This window comes from Peromyscus leucopus, chromosome 16_21, assembly GCF_004664715.2.
Source record: "Peromyscus leucopus breed LL Stock chromosome 16_21, UCI_PerLeu_2.1, whole genome shotgun sequence".
NCBI classification, from domain to species: Eukaryota; Metazoa; Chordata; class Mammalia; order Rodentia; family Cricetidae; genus Peromyscus; species Peromyscus leucopus.
Window position 1 is genome coordinate 21472583 of NC_051084.1, and position 14483 is coordinate 21487065.

Below are 14483 nucleotides of genomic sequence, written 5' to 3' on the forward strand. Positions count from 1 at the left end.
CAACCTTTTGTTCCGGAGGAGAGTCCTTTGAAAGAATAAAACATGAGGTCCTTCTAGGACCCACTGTTTGCCACAACCTGATCCTCTGTGGGCAATGTTTTATTCTTGAGCCTCTGTCCAGCCCTTCCTGTCCCACACAGGCACGCTGGGACAGGCAAGCACAGCTAGGGTGAACTTAATCACTTCTCTTCACAGAATCGCCCCATCCACTTGCTCCTCTGGAGCCATTCTGATAGAATCATAACCAGTGAAGGAACCCTGCCACTCATCTGACGTCCCTCGTCCCTTGAAGGTGTCATTTGCCTATGAACAAGCTCAGCCTTTCTGATTGGTACCCTTTTTTGTTCTGCAATTATATCATATCTTAGATTTCAAGAACTGGTTTGTATTATAACTTAGTTTAGGAGGCAAGGCATCATATTGGATCTTATCATTTACGTTGTTTAGACCTTTTTTGATATTAGGTATTTCTCCATAGTATGTGATTTATTATGTTTTTTTTATACAATAACAGTTTGTTTATCAGTACCCTCTAAATCTACAACAAAATATAGGTTGTTTATATGATTTTGTTTTAGACCACTGGAACTTGACACTGGAAAAATCTTTTACAGGAATTTGTGGTAAACTTCTATTTTGTTCATTATGCAGACATATATTCTTCCAAGTATTTGTTGATTTACCCAGTCACCGAGGTTTAAAATATTAGATGAGCTCAACACTAAATACTTTATCATTTCATCCTTTTCTTCTTTACAAAAGAAACCATGGCTCTGTTCATACTTTTCAAAAAGAGGGTCTTTAAGATGCTTTCCCTGTGGTGAGTGTTCGGGGAACCAATGTCTCTTCCTCAAATACCATGCAATTATGTTATCAGCAGAACAGCTTGCCACGCTTCTAGAAAGCAGACAAACAGTTGAAACTTTGCAAGCTTGGGGAAGCTGCATTTGTGGAGAAATGTGACCTGTACTGCAGTTGTTGGCTCCAATGGTGTCTGAGAGAGTTTTAAAGTGTCAATTTAAAACACATCTCACCTAGAGTTACCCGAAAGATAAAGCAACCACCTGCCATTAGAAATATTGTCTGAAATTTTAGTATGCTTATATAAGTTAAAAAAGAATTAAGAACTGATATTGAGTATGTATGTAATTAAACATTAAAGAAGTTTTGTTTCAAATGTATCATAAATAAGAAATGACGTGGGTCAGGCAGATTTATCCACCGGCATACTTGACTTCTTTGAATAAAATGAAGGACTGAGGCACAGAATTAGTTCAGTATCCTTTAAATGCTGATGAAGGAATGAACCATAGTTAATGGATCCCTCAAAGATGCTGTTGTGAGGCCTCATAAAACCTTGTGTTACAATAAAGAGCAGCCTGAGACAAGGAAGAATTACTGAGGAGGCTGGAGTCTAGATAGGGAACAGGGTGATTAATTAAAAGCCTATTTTTATTCTGTGTTTTAAGTGAATTATTTGTCCCCCGTTTGTTTCTACCAACTTTTTTCAAGAATATAATCAAAGCAGACTGTGTTCCAATTGATTTGATATAGTTAGTCCCAATTGGACTTCTTCTGACCCCCTACACTCCTATTTGTTAGGACCATAGTTGTGTTGACCACTATACCTCACAGTCATGACAAATTCATAGCCACCAGAGAGGTAAGCCAAGTCCCCAGGATCAGAGAAATGGAAGACTAATGCAGAATTGAACAATAAACTCACCTGTCTCTTCAGCCCTTTTTATCTTAGAGTCTTGAAATGACAAACTGAACTAGTTTATACTGAGAACTCTGATTCATGTATACTCTGTCTCTCTCTCCTCTCTCTCCCCATCTCTTTCTCTTCTTCCTGAATATCCACTTTGCTGTGGACTGTGGGCCATACTGTATGAAAATGAAGATCTGGTTTGACCAGTCACAGCATGTGGCAGACTCACAGCCAGTCTTCAAGGATTTATTTAATGCCTCTTTAAAACCCTTGTTGTAGGGTTATTTTGCAAGTCTTCATAAGTACTTCATATTAATAAATCTTTATCATTGGTTTATATCATTGAGTTCCTATGACTCTCCCTGCCCCCAAATACACTGTGAGTTGAAGAAACAGATGTGGTATATAGAGACAGGAGGGCAGTCATTCCAGGTTCCTTACCTTCACAATTACTGTGACCGTTGCTATACCAGGTGGCATTGTCCCATAAATATCAAAGGCCTCCACCAAGAAGGTGATGCTTGCTTCCTGGTCAGGAAAGGCCTCATAATCCAAACTCCTCAAAAGGGACAGTTCTCCAGTAAATGGATGCAGTGCAAAAAGGTGCTTCACTTCAGGGCTTCTGATCCGATATGACACATTTGCTCCAAGATCAACATCCTTGGCCTATGACAAGTTGGAGAGAATGGTTACATCAGAGGGTTTCCCACAAGAGTGAGTGAGGGCTGGCTGATGGAAATGCATCACTGCCTGGAAGAGTGTGGGCTTCATGATGAGAAGAAGACATGTAACTCATTTTTCAGGAAATGGAAAATGGAGTGAAGGAGAAAGGAAGAGCATAAGCTAATGGACATAAAATACTTTTTGAATTAAAAATGCTTGTGGAGTGATTTACATAAACAGGTTCTAAAGTCTTCTCAGTAAATATGGAAACAGTTCCTTCTCTGAGGGATGCCTTGGAAGGATGGAGTGATGTACTCATCCACAAAGGCCACTCTCTTGCATTTCCTCTGCTAGTGTCTGCTTGGCACTCCTTATGCAGAAGGTGAAGTAAAGAGAATAAAATGAACTGATGTGTAAATCTTGCTCTCTACATCATACCCTGAAAGAGAATGAGGCATAAATACCCAAATAGACAGGGAAAGATAGTGTTTTATCCAAAGGTGTTCTGAATTCGAGCCCCGCTGAAAAGATGGTTTTCTGTGGAGGTAAAAGGGCCAATCCACTCAGTGGACAGAGTGGGAAGAGCACCTTGGTGGAGGTCACAGAATGGCAAGAGTAGAACTGCAGAACCTTGGGTCTGTTGAGTGAGTACCTACATGTCAGTTGTGTTCTCCTCTTATCTGTTGATGATATCACGGTAGAGGGAACCATCAAAGCACAGATTTCATGTCATTCTCCTGTTGAAAATTCTCCTGTTTCCACTCTCTCTCTGACCAACACTATTAGTCACCTTTCTGGCATTGTCACAAAATTCTTTTACTGAGAAACTTATAAAATGGGGTTTCAGCTCCTGATCACATAGTCCTGTGTGGATATACAGGAGGTCAGGACATCAGGTGGTAAACAAGGACCAGAGAAGCCTTGTCTGTGTCCTGAAACCCAGGAAGTGGAGAGAAACAGGAAGGGGCAGGAGACTCAATATCTTCTTCAAGGGCATGCTACCTGTGTCCCAACCTCTAATAATTCCACATGCTGAGGATCAAACCTTGAGCAATATGGGCCTTGAGGGACGTTCAACATTCAAATGACAGCAATCTAATCCTCTGAACGCAGTGACAGAACACAATGCCTTCTGGCTTCTTAGAACCTTGAACATCAATTAGCCTCTCCCTTGACATTTTGAGTGTTTTATTTTCACACGGCCTAGAATAATCCTTTCTGTTTCTCTCTTTATCTGGTAACTGACTTGCTTCTGAGCCCACGGTTGCAAAGTAGCTTTTTCTATTGAAAAGAACCACCCAAGGTTGAACAGAAGATATAGCTCAGATTCCTAGGAACTTGCTTCTGACTACCAATGTTGAGAGTTGTCTAAAGGTGACAAAGAATTCTATAGAGACTGCGAATCCATCTTGATCACTTCTGCATCACCAACAATGTATATATACTCATACATGTATGTGTATGTAACAACAATTCATGAGAAAAGAGGACATGAATTTGAAAAAGAGCAAGGAAGAGCCTTGTGGATGATAAGAAGGAGGAAAAGGAAGGGGAAATGATAATTATAATTTCAAAATTAAAAAAATATTAAAAATATAGCAGAAGACATTGGGGTGCTTATGATGCATGAGTGTTGAAGAGGTAGATGGATGAGCAATGGACAGATGATTCTCTCCTGTTAGCACACATCATTATTTGATTATTAATGTCTGTAATCTAAGTATTTGTACAGGTATATCAAGAAAGTTGTGCTTTGAAGATGAAATATAAGCAGTTTTTTTCTTTTGTCATGATATGTTTCACAGACCCCCTGTGTAAGAGTTAAATGGGCTAGTACAAAAAAAGAGATTTATGGGTTAACTTGAGCTATTGTCTTAAAATGTCAGGAGCAAAAAAAAAAAAAAAAAAAAAAAAAAGCCGGGCAGGGGTGGCTCACGCCTTTAATCCCAGCACTTGGGAGGCAGAGCCAGGTGGATCTCTGTGGGTTCGAGGCCAGCCTGGTCTCCAAAGCGAGTTCCAGGAAAGGCGCAAAGCTACACAGAGAAACCCTGTCTCGAAAAACCAAAAAAAAAAAAAAAAAAAAAAAAAAAAAAAAGTCAGGAGCTTCTAATATAGCTGAGCAAACAGATTTGCACATGGAAATTCATTTAAGAAGACGAAAATGTTGTAAAAGTGAATGAAAAAAATTACTACAGAATAAACAGTATTTTATATGTACATATAAAGTATATGGGGAAATTATATTAGTTCATGTGTGTATGCGTATACATGAATATATACATGTTATATATGCATATATCTGAACACATGCATATATATATGTGTGTTTGTATACATTCATATGTGTATACTAATGTCTGTTTGATATTGTGTGAAAATTTTGAAAGATAATAAAGGTACAATTTGCAGTCAAAATTGGTAGATGTGAAAAACACTTAAAAATTTAATATTAATTTTTTGATGAAAATCAGATTTTTTCTTCATGTTGTCAATGTGACAAAACCATCTAGCATTATTTTTATACATGCTGAAACACATAAAATGTATTATATTTCTTATGTTTGTGAACTTTCTCCTTTTAATTTTGTAGGTTCTCCCAGAGGGTATGTTTTCACATAAAACACAATATGAAATTTTTGAGGCATAATAAGCTTTATCCATGGCTTATCTGAATCTAAGTTATTCTGAGCTCATCCCATGTTTGCAGTTAAACTTCAATGTCTTATCCTCACAGCTAATCTTATAATACAGATTTCCTGGAATGAATGCTTGTCCACACACCTCTATTTGAAGGAAGGTGGTCCCGGCTGGCAGATTCTCCTCAACAACAACTGTGTACGTTGAATTGGTAAAAACAGGACTGTTATCATCAATGTCCAACACCTTGATGTACAGTGTCAGAGTTGAATGCCGGGGGTGCACGGCTCCATCCGTTGCCACGACAACCAGTTCATAGTGGTCCCTGACTTCCCTGTTCAGCTTCACGGCTGTGTAAATGCTCCCATTGGACGTGATGCGGAAGAGGTTGTTGAAGTTCCCCAGACTATAGTGTACTTGGCCGTTTATCCCAGCATCTGGGTCTGTTGCCTAGATGAAAGAAACAGAGGGCTCAACATTACAGCTTCTGGCACACTGCTGATAAACTGTGCCATATTTTCTAACCAAATATTCTTTTTCCTCTAAAGGGAAACTTTAGAAAGATAATAAAGGTACAATTTGCAGTCAAAATCATGAAAAGAAATAAGCCATGATTTAATTATATACTCAGTAGAAATGAACATAAGCTGATATCATTAGAAACAGCAATATATTATGTCAGAGAAAATGAATATTATAAAAATGGAAAGTTTCATGTAGTTTTATTGCTACAGTAGATTTTGAATGTCAAAAATAGAGCTTGGGTTGAATTAATTTAAGATAATTTACTAACAGTTTATGATTTGATGATTGTTTTTGTTTAAGAAACTCATATAGTCATTTTCATATTTACATATGTTTGGGCATGATGTATATTTACTTCATTTAATCCTTGTGATGATTTTAATGAGTAAATATCATTGGTCCCATTTTGCAAATGAGACCATATGGCTTAAGGAAATTAATGTCTCATGTAAAGTTACACAAGAATTAAGTACCTTGGGGGTCCTAGAATTTAGCACAATATCTCATATGCAAAACTCTTTAATAAATGCTAATGAAGCTAATGAATGCTCTGTGAATATACAGAAGTGAGGTTTGAAATTAAACATATTCCCAAACTGAATGGTAATAAAAGTTCAGTAATTGTCAAATTAGAAGATGGTGCTACTATTTAATATTAGTCTATGGATCTCAAATAATGGATGAGAATTGTTGGTGCTACCTGAATCTATATTTGCTGAGAATTTTAGGCAAAAAAGTCATTTTGCATCAAAAATGAAAAAGCTTTTGGTGGCTCTATTTCTGATAGAATGCTGATAGGAGTATTCTTTTTAAAAATTCATTTTTTTTGTAACTTATAATCTCACACCACCAGAAACTGTACATTTTATATCAAATGATTCTATTGTCTTTCATAAACTCTTGTATCTATCTAAGAAGATGTGAAATACTATATAATGATATTCCAAACCACCACTAAAGAAAGAAAGGGGACAGGACTTCACTTTGGCTTTCATAGTCAGTGATCGCTTTGTGGGGTCTGGAATGCAAGACAGTGCATTTTATTTATTTATTTACTTATTTACTTATTTATTTATTTATTTATTTATTTATTTAAGGCAGTGCATTTTAATATCACACACACACATTGCTCAGTTTGAAAAACTCAAGTTGAGATGTGGACATTGGCTAGGAGTGAGATGGCACTTGCTGATGGCCTGAGTTCAAGCCTTGGCACATATAGGGTAGAAGAACTCCCTCTGATCTCCACACACACACTGTGAGATGTGTGAGCACACAGACACAGACACATAGACATACACACACACACACACACACACACTAAATAAATAAATAAAAGTGAATAAATAAAGGCATAATAATAAATAAATAAATGAAATGTAAAAAGCTAAGAACAATATGTGAACATCATGTTTATATCTCTAGTCTTCAATTTTATATGCCTGACACTTCAGCTAGATCTGTCTGTCCCTCGATAAAAATACAGATGGAGAGGTGAACCCTGAGAGTAAAATAGAAGCAGAATTACAGGAAGGCCAGGAGAAAAAAAACCAGCATAGCCAGAGAACTAAAGTGTTACGTAGAAATATTTTCTTTGAAGCTCTAGATTTGCCTAGATGTTTCCAGAAACTGTTGGCAAGTTAGCTGCACTCGCCATCCCAGTGAGGACAACAAACGACATGCTCGTCATTCTGGGGAGGGACACAGAAGCGTTTGTTTTCAGAAGTCAACCGATCCAGTCAAGGAAAAAGTAATTCAATAGTTTACATAGGTTGTGTCCCACACACCACCACTCTTATGGCTTTCGTTCTCACTCTCCATCCTTTTTACTTAGTAAAAATATTCTACTCATACATGGTAATTTAAGTGACTCCTACCCAAGGTGGTTTGTTCATTCTTAATATTCAAAGTTCACTATGACAAGTAGTTTGATTTTACTAGTAAACCTTTGATTCTCTCTCTTCCCCCCATCTCTCTCCTTCCTCCCTCTTTCCTCCCACCCTGTTTCTCTCTCTTTCTTTCTTTCTGTCTGTCTGTCTTCCTCTTTCTTCCCCCATCTCTCTCCTTCCCTTCCTCCTTCTTCCCTCCCTGTCTCCCTCTCTCTCTTTCTGTCTCTGTCTGCCTCTCTCTCTCTCTCTCTCTCTCTCTCTCTCTCTCTCTCTCTCTCTCTCTCTCTCTGTGTGTGTGTATAAAGGAGTTGAGCACATCTTCTTTGTATGCCCAGCTATTTAACTAATGTCTCATTTCCAGTATTCAGACATATCCGGGGAGATATACCCTGATTTACCATGGATTATACACTTACAAACCCATTTCAATTAAAACCATTATTTTATCAAAACATACTTAATACATTAATGTGCTGAGCCCCCAGACTAGGAACCCACCACACTGTGCAGCTCTGGTTATTTCCTTTTATTTCCAGGCATGCTGACTGGGGTTGAAGCTCCCAGCTGCTGCCCAACATCACTAGCCACTGTCATTGCATAATGAATGCCACTATGATAAAGCAGAAACTTCAAGTTTTAAAGTTTATTTTGTATATGATACCTGTAGCTTCTGTACCATCATAAACCCAAAAGCTCCTAAGTCAACCTATCACATGTAAGAACTGTGTGTACTAGTGTTTATTCCATTGCCAAAATAACAAATAACCATATGCTTAGCAGCTCCTATGAAATAAAAGTTTATTACATAAACCTCTGAAGGTATGAAATTCAGTCTCAGGTCATCAACCCAAAAGCTAGGCATGAACCATCTCTGCTTCCTCCTGGAAACTCTAGGGAAATATTGGCAAACTTGGGCTGTGTAAGCAGTGAGCCTGAGAGTTCGACCCCCGTGAAAGTAAAAATGTGAAGACTGACGCCACCCTCCTGTCCACCATTTTCGGTACCCGTTAAGCATAGTAGCATTTATCCTGTCCTTCTTGCAAGTTTTGAATCACTTTTCTTCCTCTTTGATCTGACCTCTTTTACCCATGGTCCAGCTTTAAAGGGTTGTGTATGTATTTTAGGCTTACTTTGACAAACAGGTCTAAAATATTACCCTCTCAAGGACCTTTCCTTTAATCGTATATTTTGCAAATATATAGTAATCTATATATTTTTTAAAACTTCTTATTTACTTCTAGTCTACATGTGAAATTACCCATTTAAAAAGATTTCTATTAACAAACGTTAGCTGGAGCACCCTCTTTAATGCATTCCATAACTTCTTTAAAACCCATTTAAATTAGCTAAAGTGCCATGAATGTGTCAAGTACACACACAGACACCTGAACCTTTGTCGCATCTAGTAATACTTAGCTCCCGGCATGGCTAGCTGCTGTGAAAGAAAGTGTGTTGGGCTGTATAGTCCGCAGCAATTAACTCTAACAATGTTAAAGTTGCTCAAATACGCAGCTAATGGTGACGAAAGGACAGAATTCGCACGAAAGCCGCTTCCTTCCTTCCTCCCCTGTCTCCCAGTCACTGAGCAAGATGAATGAGGTTGGGACTCAGGCACTGGGGGCAGATTCAGTTATTTTACCGCTACATATGAGGAAGTCAGGATGAGACAAGAGGGCTATCTTCAGAGTTCCTATTATCAATAGTCCTGTCGAGAACTTTGCATGGATGCTTAATATCTCTGCTCAAGCAGCTCACTGCACAATGCTGTAATGGAGCCATTCATCTTCTTACAGATCAATTAAAAGTTAATTAAAATTGCTAATAAGAAAAACCGCACTTCTCGACTTGTACTACATCAAAGCAATAAACAGTAATGGCCGCAACTTTATAATCATCTGTCCACAGTATACTCATTTTAAAATCTACATCTTACTGTGGCCTGATTTGTGGTGAGTTTTTTGGGCATGCATATGGCTGGGAGATTGGCTGAAAGTCTATAATCAAGTAAACACTTCAAAAATCAAAACAAAGGTCTCATTGGAGAGATATATGCTAGGAAGACAAACAGTACACTTACAGCACTAAAATTAAGATTAGAGCATATGTTAAAGAAAACCAGTTATGCTGGGTGGTGGTGGTGAACGTCTTTAATCCCAGCACCACCTGGGAGGCATAGCCAGGAGGATCTCTGTGAGTTCGAGGCCAGCCTGGTCTACAGAGCAAGATTCAGGACAGGCACCAAAACTATACATAGAAACCTCTGTCCTGAAAAACCAAAACCAAACCAAACCAAAACAACAACAAAAATACCCACTTAATTTAAGAGAGAGGCCAGAGGCCCTGCAAAATCACTCACTAAGCAAATATATCTCTTTGAACAGTTGTGTGCATGCTTTTTCCATGCTACATGTCAACAGAGCTAGGAATTGTAGTTTCTGGGCAATCAATTCATTCCCGCTTTTTTGTTATATTGTTATCTTTGCTCGCTGTCTTTTTAGAGGTCTCAATCTTTCTCTTTAGTAAATAAAGCTTGTTGCTAAGGTTTCTACATCAGGGTCTGCCAAACTTGCAGAAACCTTAAATCTTTCGCTTTGTTTGAGAGTCTCTTCCTCTGTAGCCCAGGCTGCCCAGGAATTCAGCTTAGACTTGCACTAACACATCTCTGCTTCCTGAGTTCTGGAAATACAGGTGGGGGAGCTAGTAACCAAGGATTTTCTTGGGCAAAACATACTGAGAATAAACTTGAAAAGAAGACTAGCGGTGTGTGGCCTGCTGCTGAGACATCTGGGAGGTAGGTCTCCGATGGAATATGCCAGTAATGGATGCCAAGTTAAAGTGTATTTACACTCAAATTATTTAGAGAGACATTATTTGTTCACAGTGACAAAATCCTTCTACCAGCATAGGATGGGATGACACACAGGGGGATATCCCAGCTATCACGAAGGTGTGAACCACCATGCAGAGCTCATTGTACCCGTGTGAGGAGGAGGGTAAGCTCTGCTCCTTCTTCGCTCATTCTCCGCCACGGTTTCAGAGGCTATGCCCCCTCCTCTCCCTTAGAGAAGGAGCTGTAGGTGTTCCTGAGGAGGAGGTCAGCCGCACACTGGTCAGTACATCTTTAATGACATTGTTAGTAGAGATGCCTTTCGAAGATTATTATCTAGAAACTTCAAAATGTATAAAGCAGTTGCTGGTGGACTTCTCTATAGACGCTGACCTTTCTCAAGAGCTGTGACAACTTGTTTAAGAGGAAAGAAACAATTTAATGACTCAAAGTGAGGGTGCAATTTTCCTCTCTCTGTACAAATATCTAATTACTGTTGCTGAATAAAAACGGACGGAGTCCCAAACCACAGCCAGCACGAACAGTTTCCTGTAAAGAACCCTGAGATCTTAGGCTGGAGATCTCAGGCTGGAGGTCTTGGAGAGTTTTTTTTTTTTCCCCCAGTTTCTAAACAGTTTTTCCAAACTTATTGAATGACCTGGACTGAGCCTTGCTGCCCATGGCTACCACCCCATCTGTACATTGTTAGTCAGTGACATTTATCTCACGGCCTCCCATGGGCTCTGTATTGAGTTAGCCACATGCTTAGATCGCATTAAATAATTAATCAGAATATCGTCCATGATTATCATTATTGTTATCATATTTTTCTGATCTCTATTAGAGGGTTATTTAAGTGGACAGGTTGTGTCCTGAAAAGTTTTCATTTATTTTGAAGCTTCTCTGGGAATTTCAGTGTTGATCTGCCAAAGAACTCAAATATAGAATGCACTGTTTGTTCACATAGCAATTTTAATGTAATTAGTGATATTGATAAGAACATTCTATCTGATGCAAGTAATAAAATAGATTTTTAGTTATTATAAAGAAGATTAATGAATATCAAAGCTCTCTTTGGTGTTTATAAATGTAGTATAGCAATTATAAAGGGGTGAACTATCATGGAGCACCTAAAATGAGTGTATGTGTGAAATGCATATTTGTGTGCATGTGCATGAGTTTATGTGCATGTGTGAGGATACATGTGTGTCAGTGTGTGCAAGTGCATATCTATGTGCATGTTTGTATGTAGGTTTATTTTTTGTTTATTTTTTTTGTTTTTTTGTTTTGTTTTTGGTTTTGGTTTTTCAAGACAGGGTTTCTCTGTGTAGCTTTGCGCATTTCCTGGGACTCACTTGATAGCCCAGGCTGGCCTCGAACTCACAGAGATCCTCCTGGCTCTGCCTCCTGAGTGCTGGGATTAAAGGCGTGCGCCACCACCGCCCGGCTTGTATGTAGGTTTATATGTATGTGTGTGTTACTATGGTAGAATACATGTTTGAGCATGAGTATGGGTTTATGTACCTGTGTGGGTATGTGTGTGCATGTTCACATGTGTGTGAACATGTGTGTATATGTATATGTGTGTATGTGTATATGTGGATTCATGTGGATGTGTTCATGCATGTGTGATGGGTACATGTATATACAACTACATATTCATGTATAAGTGCATGTGTAAATACATGTACATTCATGTATATATGGGTACATGTATGCATTTAGGTATATGTGTTTGTATGAAAGAGAAACATCCCCATAAGTTCATGTATTTGAACACTGGGTTCCCTGTGGTAGTGGTGTTTGGGAGGTTATGGAGTGTTTAGGAGGTGGAGTCTTGCTGGGGGAGGAATGTCTCTCAGGGCAGGATTAGAGCATTTACAGCCTCACACTGCTTCCAGTTCATGTTTTTTGTGTAGTTGAAGCTATGATCCGTCAGCTTCCTGCTCTGGTTGGTCATCTGCAGCCATGCCTCCCCCGCCGGTATGAACTCTGTCCCTGGAGTTGTCAGCCAAATGAACTCCTTTTCCTATGAGTCTCTGTCAGTTGTGGTGTTTTGTCACAGCAACAAAAAGTAATTAATACATCTGTGTACCTGTATATGTGTGCAGGTACATGTGTGCATTTGTATGTGTGCATGCGTGTGCGTGCGTGCGTGCGTGTGTGTGTGTGTGTGTGTGTGTGTGTGTGTGTTCATGTGGAAGCCAGAGCACAATCTCATGTGTTTCCTAAATCATTGCCCATATTATTTTTTGAGACAGGAATCTTACTGACCTGGAGCTTGCCAAGTAGGCTAGGCTGACTGGCCAGAAAACTCCAAGGATCCGTCCATTCCTCCCTCTGCAGTGCAGGAATGGCAAGCTGCGCTAAGCTACAAGACTCTTTCCTGTGAGTTCTGGGGGTTGAACTCAGGTCTTATACTGACCAAAAGACATCCTCAGCTCCGCATCAAGTGTTACAACTGATTATGCCTTATTATTATTGTTATTTTTACATGTAGATATCCACTTCTACTTGGGTTCAGATGATGGAACTCAGATTATCAGCCTTTTTTAGCAAATGCTTTTACCACATGAGCAACCTCCTAGCCTGACACAGAGCGTTTTTTTTGGTATACAAAGTCAGATATTAGATTAGACACATGATAGAGAAAATCTCAATGAAGAAGTGTACATGGGGATGTCATAGATATTGTCACTCAGAAATGTCAACTAAGTCTGTCCTGGGAGAAAGCATCTCAAGATGCTCATTTTCATTTTTGAGTAATTTCACTGTGGCTTGAGAAACAAATGCATGTGTCTCCATGCAAGTGTTTATGACCTGGTCTTAAAAAATCACAGCAGTGATACATTAAAGGGTGTAAGAGTTATCTCACACTAAGCATGTCTTTACTCATAACTACTGCAGGCTGTCCTAGCACATTTGAAAAGATAAATTCTGCCCACAGGAATCAGTAAATAGTATTTCTACACATAAAAGGTTTGGCAGCTGCCCATATTTTTCTACAAAGCTATGGCTTTTTTAGTGTCCTTACATTCTTTCTATTTTATCATGGGAAAAACCGCAATTAAGCTGTTGTAAAGGGTTTAGCTATTTTCCTGGCTTGCATTGTTCCAATTGACTCCACCAATTTCAAACAGCTCTCCTTTCACTCAGGACCCCTGTCACCTTGTATTTATTTGGCTTTCTAACATGTTATAATTGCCTACTTACCTGCCTGTCTCTTACACTATACTTCAAACAGTCAGGGAAAGAAGTATGCCTTTTTATCCTTGACTTCCTATTCATATCCTTCATGTATGCCCAACAAATATTTGTGGAATAAATGTTTAATTAAGAACTTACCAAGCAATAAGTGGCTTTCTTGAAGGTTTTGCTGACTCCCCCAACATCCAAAGCAATTACTCCTGGTTACACAGTAAGTTGGGTTTTATAATAACATTCAAGAATCTATGTGATTTCCCCCTTCTCTGTCTATGCATTTATATCCCCAACTAACCCTTTGACACAGTCTCCATTTCATTTATGTTATTAATGTGCTAGTCAGCTTTCAAGCGTCTGCTGTCTCCATGGTTTCTCTCTCCCATCAATGCTGCAGGCACCATCGCTTCCTTCTACATGTATTCTATCCTTGCTTTACTTCAGACAGGAGAGTGCTGGAACAGCCCCATTGAAACATGCCACTCTTGTGACAGAGGGGAAAAGCAAGAAAGGAGCTAATCCAGCCCTGCCTCTCTCTGTTTCTGCTTGGAACGGAACACCTCTACTATCGCTTCATTGGTTAGGACAAATCACATGACTGAGGCTGATACCATAAGGTGGAGAAGCCAACCTCAAAGGAAGATAAAAAAAAAAGTCAAGAAGCAATTGTTCCATCTACTTGCCTCATTTGTCCTGAAATGCATCTGGATCTCTCATGACTTCCTTGAGAGAAGTCTTTCTCTCCCATACTAAGCCTCAGGTAGTTCTCAGTCTTTTCACTCGGCCTCCTGATCCTTCCTGCACTTAGCAAAACTCACTTTTTATTGCTGTTTCTAAGCACTGTGTGACTATATATTAGGTGTGAAAACTACAGCTAGAGTCAGGTGGTCACAGTGAGAGGCAGTATTAGAGAAGTGAACCTGTAGGCTACTTGGAGAGACGATAAGGGAAATAAAAAGCTGAAGCTGGGGTGGAAATGTGGAAAAAATTAAAACAGGCAGGCAAGTGTGAGGAAATAATCTCTGTGGGA

At 39.1% G+C, this 14483-nt stretch overlaps 1 protein-coding gene across 9 annotated transcripts in view; it reads right to left on the reverse strand.

Moving 5' to 3' along the window:
* Pcdh15 (protocadherin related 15) overlaps positions 1-14483 on the reverse strand; it is a 1398279-nt gene that overhangs the window by 168534 nt on the left and 1215262 nt on the right. For all 9 annotated transcript variants that reach the window (XM_037199986.1, XM_037199987.1, XM_037199980.1 and 6 more), the window contains 2 exons: positions 5156-5461; positions 2153-2377 (listed from right to left, as the gene is read on the reverse strand). In XM_037199986.1, coding sequence (XP_037055881.1) covers positions 2153-2377; positions 5156-5461 — 531 coding nt within the window. The remainder of the gene's footprint in view (positions 1-2152; positions 2378-5155; positions 5462-14483) is intronic.